This window comes from Rutilus rutilus (assembly GCF_951802725.1).
Source record: "Rutilus rutilus genome assembly, chromosome: 5".
Lineage (NCBI taxonomy): Eukaryota > Metazoa > Chordata > Actinopteri > Cypriniformes > Leuciscidae > Rutilus > Rutilus rutilus.
The window spans coordinates 47,826,851-47,853,826 of NC_140213.1; the positions used below are offsets into that span (position 1 = coordinate 47,826,851).

Genomic DNA, 26,976 nt, shown 5'->3' on the forward strand with positions numbered 1-26,976 from the left:
ATCTATCTATCTATCTATCTATCTATCTATCTATCTATCTATCCTTTCCCTCCAAACTCGTGTGTAGCCTACTAGTAGTAGAGAGTAGACTATCCTCGACCGCCTTGAGTTGTAACAGGGGGACAACTGTTTGGCTTTGGCCCTCTGACGTCATATCCATTCCCACAATGCCATAGTAACACGACTGCGCACTCGCGCTCGTGGACGCGCACCAGCAGACAGCCCATCACACACACAGAGCGAGCGAACATGGCGGGCGCCTCCGACCCTCTGGAAGACATGCTCTTCTCCGAGGTGGACGAGAAAGCCGTGAGCGATCTAGTGGGCTCGCTGGAGTCTCAGCTGGGGGGTCAACGCGACGCGACGCGCGCGCAGCCCGAGAACGCGCGCCCGGGCAGCGCGAGGCAGCAGCAGCAGCAGCAGCAAGCAGGAGGAAGAGCTCCTGTAGACTCTCCATCAGAACCACAACAACAAACACATCAGCAGCAGAACGCGCGGAAAGCGGCGCGCAACCCGGATTCAGACCCGAAAGACGCCAGCATGGAGAAACACGCCAAAGCCCTGGAGAAGGAGAGTCCTCTGAAGTCTCACGGCAGCATCATCATCATCACTACGGCTGCAGCCTCCGACGGGGGATCCGCTCCTGCACCGGGCAACAAAGGTGAGAGCCCGAGGGACACCCGCAAGAAACACCCGAACGCGCGCGCGCGACGCGCCTCAGCGTCCCACAGTCTCAACGGCGCAGCATCAGCATCAGCATCACCCAGCACCTCCAGCCCGACTGTCACCGTGGCCAGTAACCCGCAGGCGATCGCGCTGGACCGCGGGACGCCCACCATCGCCCTGCACCGACTCCCGCGTCACATCATCGCCAGCATCGCGCAGAATGGAAACGGCACGTCGGTGTCCGCGCTGGTCCAGCAGGGCGCGCGGATTGGAGCGGCGGGCGCGCAGGTGAACCACAGCAAAGCACCCGGGAACAACGCGAAAGCCGCGTCGCCTCCCGCCGCGCCCGCAGCAACGCCTGTCAAACCCGCTGTCAGTGTCAGTGCGGCTCCGGGCGTCAGACCCGCGCAGACTCCTGCGCAACAGAGGCTCGTAACGCCGCAGCTGATCGTCAGACCACCGCAACAGCAAACTACCATTCAGCTGCCACCCGGATTCACCATCCCACCAGGTACCGAGTCTTTTTCACATGTTGCCAACTCTGAAGTGACAGATGGAAGTCTGGGAAACTCTTATATTCAAACTTCTTGTCGGTCTCTCTAGACATTCATCAGGTGCATTCTGTCATGAGCACTTGTTGATGCTCTTCCTTCACTGTCTGGTTTAATTCGGCTCTTTTAAGAAGTTTTTCGATCAAAGGTTTTCTAACATCACGAGAAACTTAAATTATATCAAGTTAATAAATACAATATAACAAAGATTCAAATAAAATAAACAATGCTTTTCAGGTAGATCTGACAGTTGTTTTCAGGTACAGTATTTTAATGAAGTAATCAAATGTAAAATAACTCTGCATATCCAGCAAACATCCCAGCAAGCAGTTTTGCGTTTAAAAGACGTCTAATAGCCGTCCAAACAGCCCAGACGTCTAAAACAAGGCAAAATTTGGGCTGTCAGTGAAAATTTAATAGATGTCTAAACCATTTCCCAAGAATAGACAAGTCGTTTCATTTAATTTTGCCTTGTTTTAGACGTCTTTTAAACGCAAAATTGCACTGTTTAAACTAAAGATTCTTATTAATCCTTATTAAAGGATAATAATAATGTTTTAGTTATTTAGTATTTCAACTTATTTCAAAGTTACAAAAGTTATTAAGTCAAGAGTGACTTTTTCTTTGTCCTTTGTTGTTTAATTAACTTTGTTGATTGATTAACATTAAAAACACAGACAGCAACAGGAATATTAGGAATATTAGGAATATTAGGAATATTAGGCTACTGTCACTTTAAGAGCTAATGCACAGATCTAATATACTGATACTGTTACACATGCATAGAACTGTTTACGTTCACTTAAGACTTAACCAACTATGTTTACTAGTAAACTCACTATATGTGTGCGCGCACATAAATATCCACACAGCGCGAGTAATTTCGTGATGATGCAGCGCTGGCCTGTCAGCTGTCCCGAGTTGTCCTGAGACCTCTAAAGACTTTTTACTTTATTTGCAATTTTTTTAAAATAAATAAATAATTCAGTATGATATATTTCAGTGGCCAAAAAGTATTTAGATGCTTAAGTGACAATTATAAATAGTAAATGTCATTCTTGCTTGACTAAATTTCAAAGAATTTAGATGTTTTGCTTGAGAAGTTTGTTCGTGCTGTCTCTCTTTACGCTGATGCTTGCTGTGATGTTTTGTTATGTAATATAATATTTTGTATGAAATAACATTTTTATGCATGACCAATAATATTCCCCGTGATGTATGTGGTTTCAGTATATGTAAACAAACTTCTCACCAGATGATGCTGACACAAGTCATTACATTTACGAGTCGGTGCGAATACTTCCCGGGGCCGCAGCATCGACGCTTTAATGCAACTTTAATAACTTTAGTTTCATCTCCAAATGAACAGAGGTGAAAAATAAGATTATGGATGAGATTCAAACATAAAACCTGTTTAAAGTCTTTCAGTTACAAGCCCAGATCTGTACAAACTAGGCTGGGGTTTTTGTTATTCGGTGCAGGTGAGGTTTCCACAGGTGTGTGTGGATGCTGACTGATGAGTGTGAGTGTGTTTGGAGTCAATAATGAGCAGAAAGTCACAGGATATCTCACAACTTTCACAGATGACAGTTTCTAGTCTACCGTATTTGTTGACTGAGTTTAGATTTTAAAGTATGATTCATTATGAAACTTTGCTGCTCAGTAAATATAAAGTCTATCATCACTATCATAGATTATTAGTGTTTACAGCACTAGTTATGAAACAAGTGAATGTAAATAATGCATCTAAACTTCATCTCAGCTCCGAGTCCGATCGCTGTTTTAAACCGATGTGAGTGTAATCATGTGTGTAATCAGTGATATGCTGTTAAACGAGTCGTTGGTTGTGTTTTTATAAAAAACTTTACATATAGCATGTCAAAGGAAAGATTATTTATATAGCACATTTCATAATGTTAATAATGTGACATAATGTTAGTTTTTAAAGTGCTTAAAATGTGTTTAAAAAATCTAAACAAATTTTTAATTTTCAATGAATTTCTAACAACATAATCATGTAAAAGAGTCAGTATTATAGAAGTATTTCTTTTCTCCTTCACGTTTTCTCCATGTTTGATCAACAGAGTTCACTAGTTGTGTGATAAATGACAGTACAGTGTTGGATTTATTCTTTAAAATAATATTATCTGCATGCATAATATGAACAAATGTGGTTTGAAATAGATTTCACAATACACACTGTCAACTTATTAAAACTTTTTTCCTGTCATTTCCCCAAATGCTATTTTTCACGTGTTATTTTGAGGGAAATGCATGTGCATAAAGACACCAGACTGACATATGCGATGGAAAAAACCATAATAATTAGTCAGAATCTCCTTTTGGAGCTTCAGCTGTTGATTGTAAGTAACTTTGTTGCATGCATTGATGCTGTCAGTGATGCACTGCTGTATATTGAGCGTGTGTGTGTGTGTCCCGGTCACCGCTGAATAACTGATGTTGTGTGTGTTGGAGGTATGGTGCTGGTCCGCACAGAGATGGGTCAGCTGGTGATGGTTCCTCAACAGGCTCTGGCTCAGGCTCAGGCTCAGAACAGCATCTCACCGAGACCCTCCACACCCACCAGCACAGCCACCTTCAGGGTCACGACCCCGCAGGTACAACACACACACACACACACACACACAGTCTGATGACGGCTCTACACTCACTGAAAGTCATTTCTTATGCCCGGTACACACTGATTTTGATGAAAGATGAGCAGTCGAGGAGATGTCTGTGCTCGTGGCTCTTATACGGTGATCCTTCATCGCACAGTGAGAGAGATTCAGCATGATCATCTCAGTGTGTGTTTGCTGCTACGACCTCGTCTACTGACTAGCCAATAAAAATGCAACATGAAATGGTGTATTGATTGATGTTTTATACTACTAACCTAACTTGCGTCATAGATAGGTGTCATCATCGTTCAGCCTACATACATGTCGTACTAAAGTTTATCAGATCCATGTCGTACAGTGGGATCTGTAATGATCTTATAGGATTGCCAAAATCACAGGCATTAAAGTTCCCCCTATTATACTATTTTAAAGGTTTTACAAAAGGTCTCCATAAATATGTTTACTTACACTCATCAAAGGTAAAAAAACAACAACAAAAAACTTTAATTTTCTCATCATATAATTGCAGCATCAGCTCTTTTCTCGCAGTGTCTGCTCTGATTGGTCAGATGTTCCAGTCTGTTGTGATTGGTCTACTCTGCTCTGATTGGTCAGATGTCCAGTCTGTTGCGATTGGTCTACTCTGCTCTGATTGGTCAGATGGCCCAGTCTGTTGTGATTGGTTTACTCTGCTCTGATTGGTCAGATGTTCCAGTCTGTTGTGATTGGTCTACTCTGCTCTGATTGGTCAGATGGTCCAGTTTGTTGTGATTGGTCTACTCTGCTCTGATTGGTCAGATGGTCCAGTCTGTTGTGATTGGTCTACTCTGCTCTGATTGGTCAGATGGTCCAGTTTGTTGTGATTGGTCTACTCTGCTCTGATTGATCAGATGTTCCAGTCTGTTGTGATTGGTTTACTCTGCTCTGATTGGTCAGATGGTCCAGTTTGTTGTGATTGGTCTACTCTGCTCTGATTGGTCAGATGGTCCAGTCTGTTGTGATTGGTTTACTCTGCTCTGATTGGTCAGATGTTCCAGTCTGTTGTGATTGGTCTACTCTGCTCTGATTGGTCAGATGGTCCAGTTTGTTGTGATTGGTCTACTCTGCTCTGATTGGTCAGATGGTCCAGTCTGTTGTGATTGGTCTACTCTGCTCTGATTGGTCAGATGTTCCAGTCTGTTGTGATTGGTTTACTCTGCTCTGATTGGTCAGATGTTCCAGTCTGTTGTGATTGGTCTACTCTGCTCTGATTGGTCAGATGTTCCAGTCTGTTGTGATTGGTCTACTCTGCTCTGATTGGTCAGATGTTCCAGTCTGTTGTGATTGGTCTACTCTGCTCTGATTGGTCAGATGGTCCAGTCTGTTGTGATTGGTCTACTCTGCTCTGATTGGTCAGATGTTCCAGTCTGTTGTGATTGGTCTACTCTGCTCTGATTGGTCAGATGTTCCAGTCTGTTGTGATTGGTCTACTCTGCTCTGATTGGTCAGATGGTCCAGTCTGAATCTCAGCTCTTGATCACAGTGATACGAACAGTAACGATGGCGTGGGTTTTACCGTATCAATCTCATCAAAGTGGATTTGCTTTGTCAGCAGAAAACAGCGTCTTCTCGATACGAACAACACGAACTAAACTCTTCCAGTCTCAGATACACTACAGTGTTAACTACAGCTAAGAGACGCTGCTCAGCCAATCAAGACCACAGGCTGGCATTATGCTAATATGTTATATTGTTACTAAGTTTGTAACAGACTAGAATCACTGACTTCAGGCAGTTCAGAATTGAATCTTTCTTTTTTTACTTTTTTTTTAAACTTTTTAACTTTTTCTTTTTTCTTTTAGGAGACAACAACTTTGCAGAACTTTTACATTCACAAACAGCATTATTACTCATTACATTAATGGTCCCATCCGAAAAAGCATAATAGGGGCACTTTAAAGTCAAGACCGAATTTTTCCCAAATTGTTTTAGTTATATTAAACCTCCTTTTATAAACCGAACTGACATCAAGCAGTTTGAAGTCAGACCGGATGCGTTCAGACAACCTTTTTAAATTTAATAATTATACTTAATACTAATACTTACTTTATTACGTATTTAATAACGCAAAATGTCACTGATATGACTGAATATGCTGAGAGATTGAACATGCTTTTCCTGTTATATTCCCTGAGATTGAGAGTCAACATCATTCATTATATATAACTCTCTTTTTATTATTATTTACGAATGTATCTGTGGTGGAAGGAGAACATCATGATGATCCGGTAGTGTGTGGATCTGGAGCAGCGGGTCACGACCCCCACCAGGGGTCACCAAAGGGTCACATCTGAACTGATTAGGATTTTACTAGTAGTAACCATAATCAAATCATCTGCACACAGTAAACATATACGATATCTCTTCTAGCTCAGTGCGATATGAACTACTGCTGTCAGAATGTTTCATTCTTGTCAAAATAAAGACACAAAGCAGATCAACTGTGATCGATCCTGAGATGATGCTTCTTCAGGGTCCCGGGAAAAGATGAAATAGCAGGTAAATTGATGAATTAATAATTAATAACCTGTCCACAGATACAGAGCACTCTTGCACACTAGACACTTGTATTATTTGGTTTCATATAAGCAGAAAACACAACGTTGTGAAGCATTTGGCCTGTAAAACACTGATCATGATACTTCATGCATTAATGTTAAATCCAATATCATTCCTGTTTATAAACAATATTAATAAAACGTTTCCTTATTCTACTGGAGAGTTGCTTCACATCTTTTGAAAATATAAAAGGGGTTTTACCAATTCAGAAACTCAACTTTCACTATTTTCTTGTGCAAATTTGCACCAAATCTGAAACATCAGTATGCAAAAATTATGTTAACACTGACTGACCATCTGTAAAGTAAAACTTCTTTGCGTTAAACATTCTGTCGGTTTGTTTTTCCGTCCAGTGATAAACCCAGAGTGAGTCCTGATCGCCAGTAGCAGTGATGATGGAGACACGCACTGCTGACATCTAGTGGCGCGCTTTAGTTATTGCACCCTGAGATCAGCCTTACTGTAAATTAATCAAGCTTTTCAAATTATTTTATTCTTTGCTCTTTTAATAATCCTCTTTCTTTAGTGTTGTGTAAATTAAACACTAAGTTATTTGTTTTGATTATTTGTGTCAAACATGAATAAGTCCACAGGAAAATCCAGTTAGCTATTCTCTGTTCACATATTAATATCCATGTTCAGAATATTCCAGTACAGTGTTCCTCTGGGTTCGATGCCAGTTTACACTAACAAAACTGAATTTAAATAGTATTTTTTGCTTCTGTAATAGTTAGTTCTATAATAATTATTGAATTTTATAATTACTTTATATGGAATTGAATATATAAGTATGGATATTTTTACAGTATACGACCACAAGAAGGAGGCAGCCGTTCTATTTGCCTTTTTTTTTTGCAATATTTTACTAATAGGCAATGCCTATAATAATGGCTAATGAAAATAATAATAATAATAAAATGAGTTTGTCAGTGTAATGTTGACTCATGGCCACCAGATGGCGCCAGACGCTCGGATTTATGAGTGGCTCAATGTCTAATAATAAATCAGGCCATTCAGAAGTCTTTAAAAAACATTACATTTCTGATATTTAGCAAATTAGTTTACGTCACATTAACATTTGAGCATTTAGCAGACGACTTTGTCCAAAGTGACTTACAATAGTAGAGGAACATAAGAGAAACAAGACAGATAAGAGGAGAAATGCAGAGAAAAAAGAGGATTTTTCTTCAAAGCCAACCATTAAAATAAAATTGCTGTAGATCTAAACACACTATATAGTTATGTTGGCTTTGTCAAGCCAACATACTGATCTACGATTTAAGATTATAAGTTCCCCTGTAGCCTTAAAAAATGTCTTCTTGCCTTCAAATATCTTGAATGTAACTCGACACCCTTATTTAGTATAAGTGGTTCTATGAATATGCAAATGAGCCCCGCCTCCACTCACTCACTCAGCTCAGAGATCCTCTGGTTGACGATCACACTTTGATCTGATTGGTTACAAGGTAGTTTGTGACGTCAGAAACACCAGCGATTTCGTGTTTTTGAGACTGTCTTTGGTTCACTGCAGTTTTAAGGAGGAAATACTCAGCAATGGTGTCGACTTATGAATTTACTCATGATTTGTCTTAAAGCATGTTAAAAACACCACATAGACACATAAACAGCATTAAAAGCTGGATTTTCACCACAGGGGGACTTTAAGCTTATTTGTTAAATGGACGATCAAGACAATGTCAAGTCCCATCAAGACTCATGTTAAAACAGGCTAGCAACATGTTAATCATGTTAGAAATATTCTAGCAACATGTTAATCATGCTAGAACATGTTAGCAACATGCTAATCAAGCTAACAACATGTTTAAAAAAATGCTAACAGTGATAGTAGCATTTTTAAAACATGTTGCCAACTTGTTAAAACATGTTGGCATGCATTCCTATCATGGTAACAGTATGTTAGTGAAATGTTAATCATGCTAACAACATGTTAATCATGTTTGAACTATGCTAACATGTTAATCATAATGTTAACATGCTAATCATGTTAGTAACATGTTAAAAATGTTAACAAAATGCTTATCATCCTAGTAATGTATTGAATCATGTTATCAACATGTTAAAACATGCTACCAACGTGTTAAATCATGTTAGCAAAATGTAAAAAATTTAAACAATGCTAGCAACATATTAAAACATGCTAACAACATATTATAACATGTTATCATGGTAACAACAACATGCTAGCAAAATGCCAATCATGCTAACAATGTGTTAAATCATGGTAGGCACATACAAGCAATTTTATTTTTACTTTCTCTGAGTAAAACTTCAGATTTCAAGCTTTTTTCAAAGTTATTTTAAACTTTCAGACCTGGCTTTGTCAAGTTTGATGACAAACTTTACTCATCTAGTGTTAGTTTTCACTCTACATACAGCAGTTAAAGTTTTCCACAGTAATCATAGTTTCAGCCAAAATATCATAGTTACAGTTATTATGAATTAAATCTTTAGTAGCAGTACTGACTAATAGGCCCCACATGTTACTGCAGTTTCACTTTTAGTAATTTAGCAAAATATCACATTTACTGCGGTAATGTTTTTCCCAGATAAACTCTGTCAGGACAGTCAGTCAGTGTCGTGTGTCTGAGGTGAGGGTTTATATTCCCAGGCGTCTCTCCTTCATCCTGCTGTCAGTCATCCTGCGCTCCTGCGAGCGGAAGACGTTCCTCTTTCCTCCGAAAGCGTTTAATCATTCATCCTCCAACTGCCTGAGCTTTACAGGCCAACTCAACTTTCCGCACGAAGCGAGAGACTCGTTCTGATGGCGTCGCTGTCAGTGTGTGTGTGTGTGTGTGTGTGTGTTCGCGCGCGGCCGCGAGCTCTTCCGTGTCTCAGGCGCTTCTCTCTCTGTAGGAGCTCAGAGACGAGCATCTGCCCTCGAATCCTCAGAGCTGTTAAACTGTGGCTCCTCTGCTTTCTGTATCATCGTAGCCCTGCTTTATATAGTTTAAAGGATTGAAGGTTGAAGGTTTACAGGCAGACTGGTTCATTTTTGGACCAGGGTGAAATTTTTTTTTTTCCTGATTCTGAAAAGAAATTCTCCAGAATGTCTGACCCCATAGACGTCCACTTTCATTATTGTCTCATTATAAGTTCATTATTGCAAACATGATTTTTCAGGGGGAAAAACGGTGATAATCAACATTATGCCATAAATTCTGTTGAAGAAATATATAGTTCAGCCATGAAACTACCAGCCATCTACCATAGACAGTGAAAGAAATGGACACAGCGACCCCATTGGATTCAACGGAGAAAAGTGAAGTCAATTAGAAGCACTGAGCGTACTGCGCAGACTCAAACTGAGCTTGACGACGTAGATGTGACGTGAGCAACCCGTCTGTCTTCTAGTAGCTGTGCCGAGAGAAATCTGAATCATTCCCTTCCAAATCTTGCAGAGACGGAGAGTGTGAGTAGGAGCTGTCCATGAGCTAGGAGCAGGAGAAACTTTTGCTAAGTATTCTGATTAATTATTTTGTCATTTTGCCTCCACGTCCCCCCGATTACCTGCGAGCTTCTCCTCCCGTCCATACGGTAATCTCTCTACTGTGCGACAGAGAGACGCGTGGTTATGACGCAATCGTTAGCCTATTTTTAAGGGGCCATAACATAAGATACAAGGTAATGGAGTCTTTTATAGATTTTCGTGTTTCTTTAGAAATAAATAATGGACAAATGGAGTCTTTAAACGCCTCAGATGGAAAGTTATTCGCTGTCAAAGTGACGCCAAAATGAATGGGAGTCAATGGCATGCTAACAGCAGGTGGGGGTCCGCTAATCAATGGCGGCGCCCGGGGAAGCTTCAGTGTTTTCCGAAACATTGGCCCCCTGCAGTCTACAAGCAATCACATCATCACCGCATGGCACAAGCTGATTGGCCTCTGCTGATCCTGCAGCCAATGAGATTGCTTGCTCAACATTTAAATAGTCTGGTTGATAGTCTGCTGTAAGCTAGTCCTGCAGTTCCTCTGAACCCCTCCTGCTCCCCAGCTCCACCTGCCTAGATCTGACACAGGACTCATGTCTATTTAAGCAGCAGCAGAAAATCTTACATGTTCACAGCAGTGTGTGTGTGTGTGTGTCTGTTAGAAGTTACAAGTCCATACTTACTCAGCAGCAGCAGCAGCAGCAGCGTAGTGACCAAATACATTAACATTGGCATATTCAATAACATACTAAAATTATAATGAGAGTTGTCATGATTTACATTTTAAAATGTGTTTGAGTCTTTCTAGTTCTCTCAGTACTAAACAAAACTCTGTCAGATCTCTAGTGTCGTGAAGTTACTCACCCACTAGTGCTCTGTTTTTCAAATCTGATCATTTGTCTTTTCCTCTGTAACGCGGCTCTCAATCCTCTCTCTCTTTCCCCCTCCTTTCTTTATGTTCTCCTTCTCTTGCTCCTCTCCTCCCTGCAGTCTCCTGTTAGCACTCAGGCGATTCGTCCCGCTCCCGCGGCTCAAACTAAACTGGTCCAGTCCAGTTCACCGGCCCAGACCAGCACCGCAACCGGCCCCGCTGTGAGCACCAGTCCTCTCTCTCTCTCTCTCTCTCTCTCTCTCTCTCTCTCTCTCTCTCTCTCTCTCTCTCTCTCTCTCTCTCTCTCTCTCTCTCTCTCTGTCTCTCTCTCTCTCTGTCTCTTTCTTTCTCTCTCTCGCTCTCTCTGTCTCTCTCTCTCTCTCTCTGTCTCTCTCTCTCTCTCTCTCTCTTGTTGTTTTTATTTTTATTTCAGCATTATGATGGTAGAAATGCCAGCTGTATCTGACCAGTGAATTTCAGAGGTTTTATAAATTGAATGCATTAAAAAATTCTGTGTTAAAATTCTATTTTAATTAAAAAAATGAATTAATGAGAGTGTCATTGTTACAGTGTAGTTATATAACAGCATGTACTTACTATAGGGTTAGGGTAGGAGGATTTGGTTGAGGGTTAGGCCCAAATTTAGGCCCAAAATGATTATGCATAATTGAATTTACTGTTATTACTATGGTAAGTACATGTAACATTTGCAACAAGGACACTGTATTTTTATCATGGCTCTCAGCAAACATCCAAGGGTATGACTTAAAATGATTTAAAATAAGAAAAAAACAAGCTTAAAAAACAGCTGGAAATGCCTAAATTCAAGATGCAAGCTGACATCATATTTCTTATTTTAATTGGTTCCCTCAACAACTGTCACTTTATTTTAAGTGACTTTTATGAAGCCTAAAATCTTAAATCCTAAAATTATCTTAATTTTTTTATTTTTTATTATTTAAATATATTGCCACTGCTATAGTGTCTATAAATAAAAACGTTTGAAAACGAGTAGCATTAAATCTACTCCTGTGCTTATTTCTTTTCATACACTCTTTAAAAAAGGCATAGAAGAACCATTTTCGGATCCCCAAAGAACCTTCCAGTGATCATTTTTAATTAGTTGTGAAGAACATTTTAGAACTCTAAAGAGCAACTGAAAGGTTCCATGGCTGTTAAAGTTCTTAACGGAATCATAGATGCCAATTTAGAACCTTTATTTTTAAAAGAAAGAAAATAATACATAACAAAATTAAGAATTTTCCAAATATTGTCCTATCCTAACAAACCACACACGTCAATGGAAAGCTTATTTATTCAGCCTTCAGATTATCTATAAATCTCAGTTTTAAAAAAATGACCCTTGTGACTGGTTTTGTGGTCCAGGGTCACAATTTAGAGCCTTTATTTTTAAGAGTGTAAAGACAAAGAACTGTGAGTCGTCAGGTGCAGCGGATCACGTGACCCGAGTTGTTCTCCTCCTCCTCCTCCATCTGTCTCTCTCTCTCTCTCTCTCTCTCCTCGCTCCTGTCGTCCTGCGCTCTCTCGGGACACGCGATGTGACAGTGCGCGCTGTGGCCGTCTCTCCTGTTCTCTGTGGCCTTGCTGGCAGGCAGACGTCAGCTTGTGTTTATCTCTGTGTCTCTGCTTCTTCCTCCTCTAGAAGGGCCCCGTGGCAGCCGGCGTGGCAGTGACAGCTCCCCAGCAGGTCCAGCCGGCCCCGGGCCCCCAGGGGTCCCTCACTCAGATGCCACTGGCCCCTCAGAGCGCAGTCGCCCCGGCCCCCGGAGCCCCGGTCGTCTCCCAGGTCTGTGTGCCCTCCCGTATCAAAGTTTCTCTCTCTCTTTATCTATTCCTTTTCTCAGCTCCACTGAGTGACTGTTGGACCCCTCAAGCGTCCCTGGTTGACTGTCAGGACTTGGTTAAGCGCCATGGCATGCAAACCACACACACACCCTGACACACACACACACACACACACACACACACACACACACACACACACACACACACACACACACACACACACACACACACACACACACACACACACATACACACACACACACACACACACACACACACACAGCTGCCAGCAGACACCAGGGTAACACATCTGGATGTTCACGCATAGACAGACACACATTTGGCAGAGTCCGCCTATAGACAACATCTGCACGCAAACACACAGAGATGCATGTTCACATACACACTAGTGTTTAAAAGTTTGGGGTTGGTAAGATTTGTCTTGAAAGAAGTCTCTTCTGCTCGCTGAGGCTGCATTTATTTGATCATAAATACAGTAAAAATAGTGATATACTATTACAATTTAATATAGCTGTTTTCTATGTGAATATAGTGTAAAGTGTAATTTATTCCTGTGATCAAAGCTGAATGTTCAGCATCATTACTCCAGTCTTCAGTGTCACATGATCCTTCACAAATCATTCTAATATGATGATTTGATGCTCAAGAAACATTTATGATTATTATCAGTGTTAAAAACAGTTGTGCTGCTTCATATTTTTGAGAAAACCGTGATACATTTTATTTTTCAGGGTTCTTTGATGGGTAGAAAGCTGAAAAGAACAGCATTTATTTGAAATTTAAAGATTTTGTAACATTATTAATGTCTTTACTGTCACTTTTGATCAATTTAATGCATCCTTGTTAAATAAAAGTGTTCATTTCTTTTATTTATTTATTATGTTGGCCCCAAACTTTTAAACAGTATATCCAGGTGAATCTGTACAGGTCATATTTAACCCCAAAATCAAAAGGAATATAAAAAATTAGCTTTTGCATTGAAGCTTATTAATATGATGACATTATTTTTGTATTATTTTCAATTCTTGCCATTTCCTTCTCAAATTCTCATTCCTACAAAAAATAGCATTTTAATTATTTTATTATTTGTTCATAATGTGACAGAAATAATGATACATTATTTAAAGGTGCTCTAAGCGATGTCACGCGTTCTTTAGGGTGAAAAATTTTTTGTCACATCCAGCAAACATCTCCTCACTATCCGCTAGCTGCCTGTCCCCTGAACACACTGTAAAGACACGCGGTCTCTGTAGACACCACAGGCTCCACAAACGGCAACAAGAACAAACTGGCCCAGGCTGGACCACGAAACATAACAAACATTGTTCCAGCCAATCACAGACAAGAATGATTTGGGGGTGGGGGTGGAGGTGGGAGGAGAGAGAAGCATGAAGAGGGAAGTTAGCTAGAGGAAAGATGTAGACAACGACAACAACTAACGTTATAGTCATATTCTCTTGAATTTTGATATGGCCGACACACGACCAAAGAGACGACGTTCCGATGAACAAATAGCAAAGAATAGGGAAAAGGAGAACTTAGGAACACGCGAAGTTTCCTGAATTTACATCGGAAAAGCCTGTTTCAGGAAGCACAGAAGGGAGGGGGAGGGGACGGGATGAGGAGGAGGGAGGGTCGAGCTAGCCTCAACGCAGAGGTGGACAAAGTACACAACTTCCTTACTTGAGTGAAAGTACAGATACTACTGGTCAAATATTACTCTGTTACAAGTAAAAGTTGTTAAGACCGATTTTTACTTAAGTAAAAGTACAGAAGTACTTGTTTTTAAAAGTACTTAAGTATCAAAAGTACATTTCAATGCATTGTTTAATTATTGTTGCATTGTTGTGTGTAATACTTACAGTACCTTATGCCTCTGAATCTATGCCTGCATACCCTCAAATCAATATCACATTTATTTCCAGAACACAGTTCCAGTAGTGGGATTGAATGTGAGATTGAATAAGTCACTCAATAACGTCCACAATGGTTTCCGACGCCCAAATGGCTGTTCCCTCAAATACTGCCCTATTTAAAGTTTTTCAGCTTTTAGTATGAATATGTCAGCCTTACTGTTATCTATAAGCTAGTGTGCTCCAAAACAATGACAAAATTCGCATTTAGAAGACCAAACCCAACGTTGAAAATGACCATCAGGTTGATGTCAGAATCCAACTCCAGATTGACGTTAATCTCCAACGTTGGAGAGACGTTGTATTGTGGTCGAAAACGACAATCGGGTTGACGTCAGAAACCAACATCAGTCGGGCTCTGACGTCAATCCGACTTTCATTTCCAGCCAAAATGCAACTCCTGCAACCAAAGTCATCCCCTGACTGACGTTACTACTTTCTACTCAAGGACCTTGACAGAAATATAGTGTACGATATTTGTCTTTCAAATGTAGTGAAGTTAAAGTAAAAAGTGTCCAGAAAAATTAAATAAAGTACAGATACTCAAAAAGTGTATTTAAGTACAGTACTCAAGTAAATGTACTTTGTTACTGTCCACCTCTGCCTCAACGTGACGTCACCCAACATGGCTTAGAGCAGCTTTAAATGATTAAATATTGATACGTAATGATATATCACATGTTAATTCAATCAAGAATAATTGGAATTACCAGAAGAAAAAAAAAGAAAACTAAATTAAAACATCCGGATCCTTCAATTGTCATGAAGTCACAGTGTCACTCCTGAAAATAAGCCCCTTTTTTCCTTTTTGAATTTGTGGTGAAGTGTGACCTGGAAATGTTTTAATGAGATTCACCCATTCATGTATTATTTGAGTTCAGCGTCGACCTCAGGAAGATGATCAGCGAAACACGCACCCGCCTTAAAAAAGACTTTTGATTGACACGTTCTCTAACCTCAAATGATTGACAGTTTGGTAGCATTTAAATGGAATTTAGAGGATTTCATTAAAATACTTTATTTCCCCGTGAGCGCCGATCGCTGATTATGACAACAAAAGCACAACAGAGCGCGTCTGTGTGTGAGTCAGAACCGGATAAACTGTTTACTGACACGAGCATCCGTCCAAATCAACACACGCTTCTCAGCTCGGCCTGTGATGTGTCATTATGAGGCTCAGAGCGCACGATTCCACGTGTCTTTAAAAGTCTCACTCTGCTCGACAGGAGATGCAGGAGAACGTGAAGAAGTGCAAGAACTTCTTGGCGACGCTGATCAAGTTGGCGTCCCATAATTCCCCGTCCCCGGAGACGTCTCGAAACGTGAAGGCACTGGTGCAGGATTTACTGGTACGTGTGCCGGTTCGGCTTCAGAAACATCAGATTTTCTTGATCTTCTTTTTAAGGGCCTCATTTTTGCATCCCCAATATAATCCCTGTATAATCCAGTTCCGAGATCCAGGTTAAAAAATAAAGGAGAGCGAGCCTTTCTCAGTGGCTGGTCCTAATCTCTGGAATAGTCTTCCGGTTCATATAAGAGCAGCTCGGACTGCGGACATCTTTAAGTCGTTGCTTAAGACCCACCTGTGTTCCTTAGCTTTCATTTTGAGTTGAAAGCTAAGGTTAATTTGACTTTAATTTATTTAATTTATCTCTTTTAACTGTTTTAATTTCCCTTGTTTTGTGCTTATTTTCTGTGCAAAGCACTTTGAATTGCCGTAGTGTGATATTTTTATTCCTTTCTATGTAAATCACTTTAACTGTTTCCATTTTCCTTGCTTTTATTTTGTGATTATTTCTATTCCTTTCTATGTAAAGCACTTTGAATTGCCATAGTGTATGAAATGTGCTATATAAATAAACTTGCCTTGCCTTGAGTCGAGTTTTGCTACTGTGACATTCTCTACTGTGTTTGTTTTATTTGGTTTATGTGTGTGTATCACTCTGGTCATCTGTGGTTGTTTTTAAATGCGCTATACAAATAAATTTGAGCTTGACATTTGAAAATGACATTTGACTCATGTAAACTCATTCATTTTCATCCTGCACTAATCATCTCCTCTTCCTGTAGTTTGCATGTTTTTTCGCTGTACACATGAACATCTGCTGTCGCTCCTCTCAGGACGCAAAGATCGATCCAGAGGAGTTCACCAGCCGGCTCCAGTCCGAGCTCAAGTCGTCGCCGCAGCCTTACCTGGTCCCTTTCCTGAAGGTACGATAACACACACGTGTTGGGGAAAGTTACTTTGAAAAGTAATGCGTTACAATATTACGTTACTCCCTTAAAGGGGTGGTTGATTATGATTTGACTTTTCTAACTTTAGTTAGTGTGTAATGTTGCTGTGTGAGCATAAACAACATCTGCAAAGTTACAACGCTCAAAGCTCAAAGCAAAGGGAGATATTTGCTTTTACAGAAATCACTTTTTAAGGACTACAACAAACGGCTGGTAGAGAGTACACCACATTCCTCCCGGGTTAGTGACATCACAAACCCTAGAATTTACATAAACCCCGCCCCCGGAACATGATTTATAGATTATCATGACAGAATATGCTAATCAATGAGTAGAAGATAACTACACATCAGCTTCATAAATTCATCAACTAACCATTCAGAAATGTCCTGTTGCTTCTACATGTTGTCACTTCTTCTTGAGTCTCTCCATCTTTCTGACTTCGGTTTGAACATAAAGGCTAAAAGTTTTAGACATTTTCAGTGCATGTGTGTGTGAGGTAAAAGGACACAAGCTGTTGAAGCTCCGCCCTCTGTGCCGGGAGCAGCGGCTCATTTGCATTTAAAGGGACAGAAACAAAAACTGTGCGTTTTTGCTCACCCTCAAAAAGTGACGATTTTAACATGCTATATAAAAATATCTGTGGGGTATTTTGAGCTAAAACTTCACACACACACTCTGGGGACATCAGAGACTTATTTTACATCTTGTGAAAAGGGCATTATACCACCCCTTTAAAAAGTAACTAATTGCGTTAGTTGCTTTTAAAGAAAAGTAATGTGTTACATTACTTTTGCGTTACTTTTTCTCACCTGGGCTGGGCTTGTTTTTTTCTTCTATTTCTAGTTCTATTTTTGGGCAAGTGTAAAGGCCCTTTCAGACCAAAATTGAAATAATAAGGCTGAAGGAAAAGCAAATTCACATGTGTACAGTAGAGGGCGCCGCTCAAGCAAACCGTTCAGCTGTGCTGCCATTCTGGATAACGGGAGAATAGGATGCGGGAGAAGAAAGTTTAACACTTACAGTACTTTACCAATAAAAACTAAAAATCTAAAGTCATTTTTGCTTATGGTTTAACTGAATCATCGAAGATTAGCAGCAAGTACATTGGTCAATAAAGTGAGATTAAATGCAGACAAATATTTGTTTTATTCAACATATTTAATTATTAGAGGTTTGCGTATTATTCTGATTTTGCATTTCACATATTTTATTCATTTTGAGGAATACTGAATATTTTTTGTGCAAGTGAGATTAGTAAATGCATGCTCACATTTAGTCTAGAACGACAATAACCTTCATGTCTACACACAACATGTGTCTCTGCACTTAAAAAGTAACTCAGATATTTTGCTGTAAATTTAAAAGTAATGCGTTACTTTGCTAGTCACTTGAAAAAGTAACCTGATTACGTAACTCAAGTTACTTGTAATGAGTTACACACACATGTGGCTTGGGTTCCTCGTGCTCAGTAGGTCCAGCCAGGCGTAATACGTGTCATATCCTGCGCGGTCTGACCTGGCACGCTAATGCGGCCGCGCTGTCATGCTACGCTAGCTGGCTTACGTCAAAATCCTCCAGAAATAGACATCGGGAGCCTGCGGTGTCCTCTCGGGGACATCAGGGAGACGTCTTTGATTACTGAGGTTAATGATCTCTGTCGGCCTCTATGAGAAAAATCACAATTCACACACACAGAACTTTATATTCTAAAGTGGAATTGGAATTGCACATATAAGATGCTTTTATTGTTGTGAATGATTCATCAGTGCACGTTATTCCAAAGGAAAAAAGTTCTGGTCTTCTACAAGTAGATTTTTTCCCCAAAATTATATCAGAAGTTCAGTATTTGAAAATTTCCCTGTCAAAGCAGCACGATTAGAAATGTGCAAAAGTTTTTAAATTACAATTTCAATTGTACATTCATAGACATTCCATGTTTTCACAGGATGAATTTGTTTAAAAGGCGTGAATGAATGATTACTGAAATATGTGACAGGAAAAAAGGCAATAAAATCATGGCATTCATATTTTACATTGGGTTTGTGTTTGCAGAAAAGTCTCCCTGCGTTGCGCCTGTCTCTCCTGAACAGCCAGCATTCTCTCACTCAACCTCTACAGCCCAACAAGAGCAGTGTGACGCCGGTCCAGACGAGTGTCAGTGTTCGTCCACACCAGCCCAACAGCACCGCTGTCCTGCCTCAAGTATGATCTCACCACTCACTCGCTCTTCTGGGCTCAGATGTAACCCTGCACCACAAAACCAGTCACATGGGTCAATTTGATGGAATTTAGATTCATGCATCATATGAAAGCTGAATAAATAAGCTTTCCATTGATGTGTGGTCTGTTAGGATAGGACAATATTTGGTCGAGATACAACTATTGTAAATCTGGAATCTGAGGGTGCAAAAAAAACATTGAGAAAATCTCCTTTAAAGTTGTTCATTTATGTTGGAGATTGTGCTGCATTCACTCACACAAATACATGTTTTATATATTTACAGTAGGAAATTTACAAAATATCTTCATGGAACATGATCTTTACTTAATATCCTAATGATTTTTGGCATAAAAGAAAAATTTATAATTTTGACCCATACAATGTATTGTCGGCTATTGCCACAGATATACCCGTGCGACTCGAGACTGGTGACGTGATCCAGGGTCACATATATGCTTCACTTTTCTCTTTTTCATTCATACACTTCAGCAGATACTATACCATAACTAGTATCTTGTGTGAGATCATAGTGTGGAAATAAGAGCACGTTTAGCACATGTACGTCTGTTAAAGGAATCCATCTGCAAAACAACAAACATCTGATGCACTTGTTTAAAAAAGCAGATTTCAGTACACATCTTAAAGACATTTAACATTTAACAGGAAATGTTTTGAGACATTGCAAACGCCCTAAACGCATCTTCTGCCAGATGAAAACGCACATCATCTTGTGTTTATTTTTTAGTTTAGTTTTTGATAATGTTGTGCGGTGCCGCTCATCTTGGCCAGGCCACTTCTGTAAAAGAGATTTTTCATCTCAGAAAGTTGTATCTGGTTAAATAAAAAAAACATCAAATCTGTGCAATTTACGTGTAATTTCAGGGATTTTGCTCTTTTGAATAAACCAGTTTAATGTACTTTGCGACTGTAATGTTTGCAACTCAAAACTCCCTCTTTAGTCACTTTGAAACTACATTTGGTTACACTTTATTTTAAGGTGTCATTGTTACAGTGTAATTATATATTTAAGTACTGAGTAATATTAATCAACTACATGTACTTACTATAGGGTTAGGGTAGGATTAGGGTCTGGTTGAGGATTAGTTGCATGTAATTATGCATAATTTACTGTTATTACTATGGTAAGTACATGTAACATATGTAACAAGGACACTGTAAAATAAAGTGTTACCCTAAATGTTTTTCATTTGGACATCATCATCAGTGCCATGACCTCATTAAAGGGATAGTTCACCCAAAAATGAACATTTTGTCATCATTTACTCTCCATCAAGTTGTTTCAAACCTGCACGAGTTTCTTTCTTCTGCTGAACACTAAAGGAGAAAAATACTGCTTATATCAACTCTCTGGTTCCCAACATTCTTCAATATCTATATCTATATATCAATATTTGTGTCCAACAGAAGAAAGAAACTTATGATCACCCATATTTGCATATCATTATTATTCATTCAGAAGCTTGTTGAGGCCATTTTTATAAATTTTATATGCAAAGAGTTAAAAAAAGATTGATAAATGATAAGTATTGCTTTTTAGCGTAATGCATTGTATATTGGTGAATATGAAAGAAAATGACTTCTTTGTGTTCATTTAGTTTTGAAATGTTTTTTCTCCTATTGAAAAAAGAAAATAATCTCCCTTTATATCATTTCAAAGCCACAAATACACAGATATACACTACTGTTAAAAGTTTGGGGTCGGTAAGATTTTCTTCTGCTCACCAAAGGCTGCATTTATTTGATCAAAAATACAGTAGAAACAGTGAAATATTATTACATTTTAAAATAACTGTTTTCTATGTGAATATACAGTAAAGTGTAATTTATTCCTGTGATCAAAGCTGAATTTTCAGCATCATTACTCCAGTCTTCAGTGTCACATGATCCTTCAGAAATCACTCTAATATGATGATTTGCTGCTCGAGAAACATTTATGAATATTATCAGTGTTGAAAACAGTCGTGCTGCTTCATATTTTTGTGGAAACCATTATATATTTAATTTTTCAGGATTCTTTGATGAATAGAAAGTTCAAAAGAACAGCATTTATTTATACGGATCCCCATGGTGATGGAAAAATGTGAGATGGGATGAAAAATTCAATGCTTTTGGCGCAAAACATTTGCAAGAAAACGCAAAAGCATTGACATATGATTTTTACTTCCATCTCATATTTATTTTCCTTCACCATGTTCCTTTGAAGCTCTGTATATTGTATAAATAGAAATGTTTTGTTACATTATAAATGTCTTTACTGTCTTTTAATCAATATAACACATGAATTTCTTGTTACTGACCCCAAACTTTTTAACGGTAATGCATATTAAATATCTTCAAAAGACCGATCTTTTTTAAGCTCTTTCGTGTGAGAAAATGGGATACGTTCATGGTATATAATCGTGGCGGTGAGTTGGACAGTGTGTCCTGCAGCCGTTCCGAGGTTCACGAGGAGATCTCCCCGAGGTTTGTGGGCTCTGAGCTGTAATGTAGCGACAGAGTCCGGGAACAGCGGAACGAGTCCGAGAAATATGCAGGTGGAGGGAAAGTGGAGTGGATGGATGGGATTTGCTCAGGGCGGCACTGAGGGACTCGCGGGGACGAAGCGTCTCTATTAGTGTTGCTCCTGTTTTCTCACTTTGTCACTACCTTGTTTTCTTCCTCTTTCTCTCTCTCTGTTGTGCTTGGAAAAATCAGCCTGTGTATTATATACCACACCTAGATGTGCGATTTTATATATCTCCATGAAAACATCCTGTAATTATTTTAAATTCTCTGAATAAGAACCTACAAATCTAAACCTAAAAAACCTTAAAATCAACATGAAATCAAATAGACTTTATTTTATTAATACATGTTCATAGTTTTTTTTTTAATTAATGCAATTCAAAGTAACCCTGTTAGAGAAAGAAAATATAATTGTTTGAAATGAAACAGTTTATTGAACCTTTAGACAAAATATCGTGTTTTTGTTGAGTATTGTATTTAATACATCAGTCTCATATAGTATGATATAGTGAGAATATGGAGGGAAAAATAGCTCAGAGGCCGAAACTGAGCAAAAATATGCAGTTTGGTGCAAATATTGATATTTATATGGACAAAAAGTGATGAAATTCTGATGTTTGTAATGTAAATCAGTGAGATCTTAGCAGATGCTTACATAAAATGCATATAAATATCAGTCGTCTCTCTATATCTGCCAATGATGTCTTAGTAAGATATTATATTAAATAATGATTAGTTTTATGATCGAAGCTCTGTAGTTTTAAAACATATAATGCAATGCAATGATGATTGAGAGATGACCAAAAAAACCTTCCTCGAAAGCCTGATGATCATATTTGATACTCATGATTTTTCTAAATAAATGATGTCTGAGGTGCTTCATTCCAGCTGAAATATTACTCAGAATATAACAGTTATAGTTATGTGTACTTGATAAATATATTTCACAGCAGAAAGACACGTGAAGCACGAGCTGAAGGAGGACGCTTTGACTTGATTGGTATGATTGATTGGTGATTGATGCATAAACAGGTTTTACAGCAAAGTTTTGATTGTGTTGATCATTTAATTATATTAATAATTTAATATTATCATTTGTGTTGAGGCCTTAGAAATATGATACCGTAGGCCTTATAAACCTGTCGAGATGCTGCTGATTCACGTCTGAACTTCCAGACACAAAACTGAGCAAGACTCGAGTGAAAGATTGTTAGGATATGAAGGTGAAACGGATTAAATGTGTGTGTGTGTGTGTGTGTGTGTGTGTGTGTGTGTGTGTGTGTGTTTGTAGGGTGTTAAGAGATCGGCGGGTCCTGGCGGTCAGATACGGATGCCTGTGGTCATCACACAGACGGTGCGAGCGACAGGTGACTTTCATTTGTTTATTCACTCATCAGCTTTACATGAACACACACACACACACACACACACACACGTACAGGTGTGTGCATGCAGATTTGATCTGTCTTTCTTCCCCTGCCCATCTCAGTCTGGTTTGTGTTATATTTTAGCCCTGGAAGAGCATTTTCAGGGAGAAAGTTTCTAAAAATAGCGTCTCCTGTAGCTGTGGGGCAAGAACATGCCTCTTAACATCACGTTCAAATGCACCCTGGCGGTCGCTGTGTGTGTGAGGAGTGTGTAGGGGAACTCTGAGAGACAGACAGAGAAAGAAGAGCGAGATGCAGGAGGACAAAAGCAGAGGATCAGTAAAAATGGCAGCTCTCCTTGTTTTTTCTGTCTCTTTTCGGGGGAATCTCACCAAACCTGTCAAGAACACGTCCGGGTCATGTGCCACCATCACATCAAAATGATAAAAGAGACATTTTTATGTGCTATAAATTAACTTTTATTTATTTATTTATTATTTTTATTTTTATTTGAAAGAAAATGAATCATGTGTCCATGCTTATCGTTCTATCTATCTATCTATCTATCTATCTATCTATCTATCTATCTATCTATCTATCTATCTATCTATCTATCTATCTATCTATCTATCTATCTATCTATCTATCTATCTATCTATCTATCTTTCAATCATTCTATCTATCTATCTATCTATCTATCTATCTATCTATCTATCTATCTATCTATCTATCTATCTATCTATCTATCTATCTATCTATCTATCTATCTATCTATCTATCTATCTATCTGTCTGTAATGAGACTTTTGTGATCAAATGCGTTTAATTGTCACAGTACAGAAACTCTTAATGCTTCTAGGCTTCATTAGCTTATTGCGAACACAGTGTGTGAGTGTGAAGTGTGAAGTGTGACGTGAGCTTGTTTGAGCTCCTGACAGATTCAGGTTTGTTGAAAACGTGAGGCGTGTAAGTTCATGATAATGTTGCCTTGTCTTTTCCCAGGTACTCTAGGGAAGCCTGCGGCTCTCCCGATGGGCAAGAGCCCTGTCAGCGTTCAGCTCTCAGGAAACCAGAAGAACCGGCTGAATGACCCGGGGGGGGGCTCGTTCAGGTACTGCAATACCGGCCGCCGGCACACGAGAGCAGTGTTTCACTGACTGCGGGACACACTCTCACACTCCTCCTCCTCAACACTGACGCTCTGTTCGGCAGCGAGACTGAACACAGGAGAAAGTTTGGTGTGAAACAGCTCCTGGCTTCAGTGTCCATGTTGCTTTTTCCTTTTTCCTCGGGCGTGATCATTTCAAAACTAGCTAAATTACTTTAAAATTAAAATAAAATTATATTATCTATAGTATTTATATATATATATATATATATATATATATACACACCAATAATATATTTATATATATATATCTTTTATTTAATATTTATTTAACTTTTAGTCATTTTAATACTTCAATTTAAGTTTTTTTATTTAAAATGTTTCATGTTATATTTATATATTTATCTCTTTAATTTGATTTAATTTACCAAAAACAAACAAAAAAAGATTTATTATTAGGCCCTAGTTTTAGTTCACAATAACAACAGTTTTATATGCCTGAATATTTTGCATTAAATTTAACATGTTTATTTTATACATAATATGATCAATTAAGTAGCATAATCATTCACACAATGATTTTCAAATACTTTTTCTTCACACTAAAGATGATTAAATACTTGAAACGCAAGTATTTCAAAGTAATTTTTTTAGCTTTAAATGAACATTATAAATGAAGACAGAGCTTAACGTGGAAAAGCTTTAGTCTCTAGTTTACCGGGTGTTACTCTCCCCTTTTATTTAACGTGTGTGCTCATTTCAAAACAAGCTTCAATTATTTGTTAATGTACTTGATATTCACTCATTATGGATTTACAGTAAGAACTGTAGTGTTTGGCTGAAACTGTGCTTATGAGGGACAGATATTGTGCTTGATATGATATCAAGCGCTGGTCAAACTTGATTTGAATAAACTGTGAATCGTGTTCTCCTCGCTCTACATTGAGCTGCTACCTGTGTAGGGCGTTTCATCTCAGGTTAAGATGCTCCCTATGTAGACTGTGAACACTGAGGCAGCTCGCTAGGGTGTGTAACAGAGCTATTGTGTTTTGTCTTGTGTGTGTGTGTGTGTGTGTGTGTGTGTGTGTGACGGGTCATAGAGTTCACAGTTATGTCTCTCTCTCTCTCTCTCTCTCTGCTCCAGGCGTCAGCCGCAGGCTCTGATTGATAAACCAATAAATCTTTAGCAGTGTAGCTAATTAAGCTGTCAGGTTTGCTTGTTACTGACGACCCTGTGCCCGACGGCGTGTTTCGTGACCATGATGTTTGTGATTGGCTCTCGCACCCTGATCAAACCAAACCACCCGTCGGGTAACACCAGGTCTTTGAGTTTAGGTCAGTTTAGTTTAGTTTTTTTATTGAGAGAAAATAAGATAAGACATGAGAAGAAAGAGAAAACAAACATACAGTACATAGTGCAAAGAAGTTTTCTTATCAATAAATAATAATATTATTATTATACATATGTAACATATAGTGTATACAGATATAGTATGTACAGATTTCTTATTAAATTGTAATTATTTTCTTTCTTTTTTTCTTTTTTCCAGCAAATGTGGTTGAAAAGGGTATAAAGAATAAATAAATAAAATAAAACAGAATAAAATATTGTATATGAAGTTTAAATATAGTTTAGTTTAGTTACTACAGCAAAGTTTCCCAATTGGAAAAAATACTCATTTTGTGAATCAAAGTATTATTTATATACTATTATAGTATTTATTAATAATCATTTTCATTTTCATTTTCATTTTGTTTTTCATTTTTATTAGTTTTTTTTTAAATATTATTAATATTTATATTTCATATTATATTGAAATATATTTTATTTAAAATATCAAAATATTTAGCTTTAATTTATTTTTCTGTTTATTTTTAGTAATTTTAGTTTAAATAATTTTATTAATAATTTTTTTTTATTATGTCATTCCCAATGCATCATGGGAAGAGCAGATTGTTCATTCAATGACTTTCAAATACGCTTTGTCTTGAAGATTATTCAATTTCAGATACTTTTTTGCTTCAAATGAATATTTTAATCAGCTGCTTGGTTTTGTTAAAGGCTTAAAACTAATTATTCAATACTTTTTTGGAAATATTTAAGAAGAAAATGGCAATGTTTTTTGGCAATTGAAAATGAAAATGGCAATTTTGGCAGTAAATATTGTAACTTATTTTCATAAAGGGAAGCCGAATGGGACAGATCATAAATGGCGTAAGAAAGATAATAATTCACATGATTTGAAAACTCCTCTCATTCATGTCTGTGGCGTGTGGCGGCAGCTAGGCTAACGTGCTAGCTCAGCGCAGTGCTAATGGCCTCTGTCAGCTCCTGCCGTGGTGTCAGGACTCATATACACCCTGCCCAGCCGGAGACACACACTCACACACACACACACACACACACACACTCACTCACTCGGGCACCGGGGGTGGCGTGGACGCGGGTGAAGATGCCAGGGGGTCAGTGTCAGAAACAGAGGTACAGACGCGGATGTAAATCAGAGTGGAGCTGAGTGAACTTTGACCTCTGTGGCCGGAGCCATGAAGTTTTCAGCAGCGCCTCGGGCGCAGGAAACTCCACTGCTAATGTGCCGTAATTAGGACACTGTTACCAAGGCAACGTGGAAAAGGGAGAGTAATGATTGGGTGAAAAAGCTGCCAGTCGCACTGATGGAATGTGTCACGCTTGCCTGATAACGTCAACATTCCGGTGGAATATTAGTGCTATTATAATATTTACTTGTGTTTTGAGTTAGCTTTCATTTAAAACTTTCAGTTTTCATTTTAGTTTGTGTTAGTAACTTCTGTGCTTGTCATTTTTATTAATACTTCTTTTTAACTTTTTTTATTTCAGTTTTACTTTTAGTAATTTTATCCATCCATCATCCATCCATCCATCCTCCATCCATCCATCCTCCGTCCGTCCATCCATCCATCCATCCATCCATCCATCCATCCATCCATCCATCCATCCATCCATCCATCCATCCATCCATCCATCCTCCGTCCGTCCATCCAT

The 26,976-nt window shown here is 38.7% G+C and overlaps 1 protein-coding gene across 2 annotated transcripts in view; it reads left to right on the top strand.

The window, feature by feature from the left end:
• Window positions 1-200: 200 nt before the first annotated feature.
• Window positions 201-26,976, top strand: part of LOC311290721 (transcription initiation factor TFIID subunit 4) — a 96,911-nt gene continuing 70,135 nt past the window's right edge. The window contains exons 1-9 of one of the 2 annotated variants that reach the window (XM_084409391.1): window positions 201-1,177; window positions 3,693-3,835; window positions 10,875-10,976; window positions 12,419-12,562; window positions 15,722-15,844; window positions 16,617-16,706; window positions 18,786-18,935; window positions 22,772-22,847; window positions 23,849-23,957. In XM_084409391.1, coding sequence (XP_084265517.1) covers window positions 250-1,177; window positions 3,693-3,835; window positions 10,875-10,976; window positions 12,419-12,562; window positions 15,722-15,844; window positions 16,617-16,706; window positions 18,786-18,935; window positions 22,772-22,847; window positions 23,849-23,957 — 1,865 coding nt within the window. In that variant the 5' untranslated portion in view covers window positions 201-249. The remainder of the gene's footprint in view (window positions 1,178-3,692; window positions 3,836-10,874; window positions 10,977-12,418; window positions 12,563-15,721; window positions 15,845-16,616; window positions 16,707-18,785; window positions 18,936-22,771; window positions 22,848-23,848; window positions 23,958-26,976) is intronic. The other variant, XM_084409392.1, reaches the window with a different exon arrangement.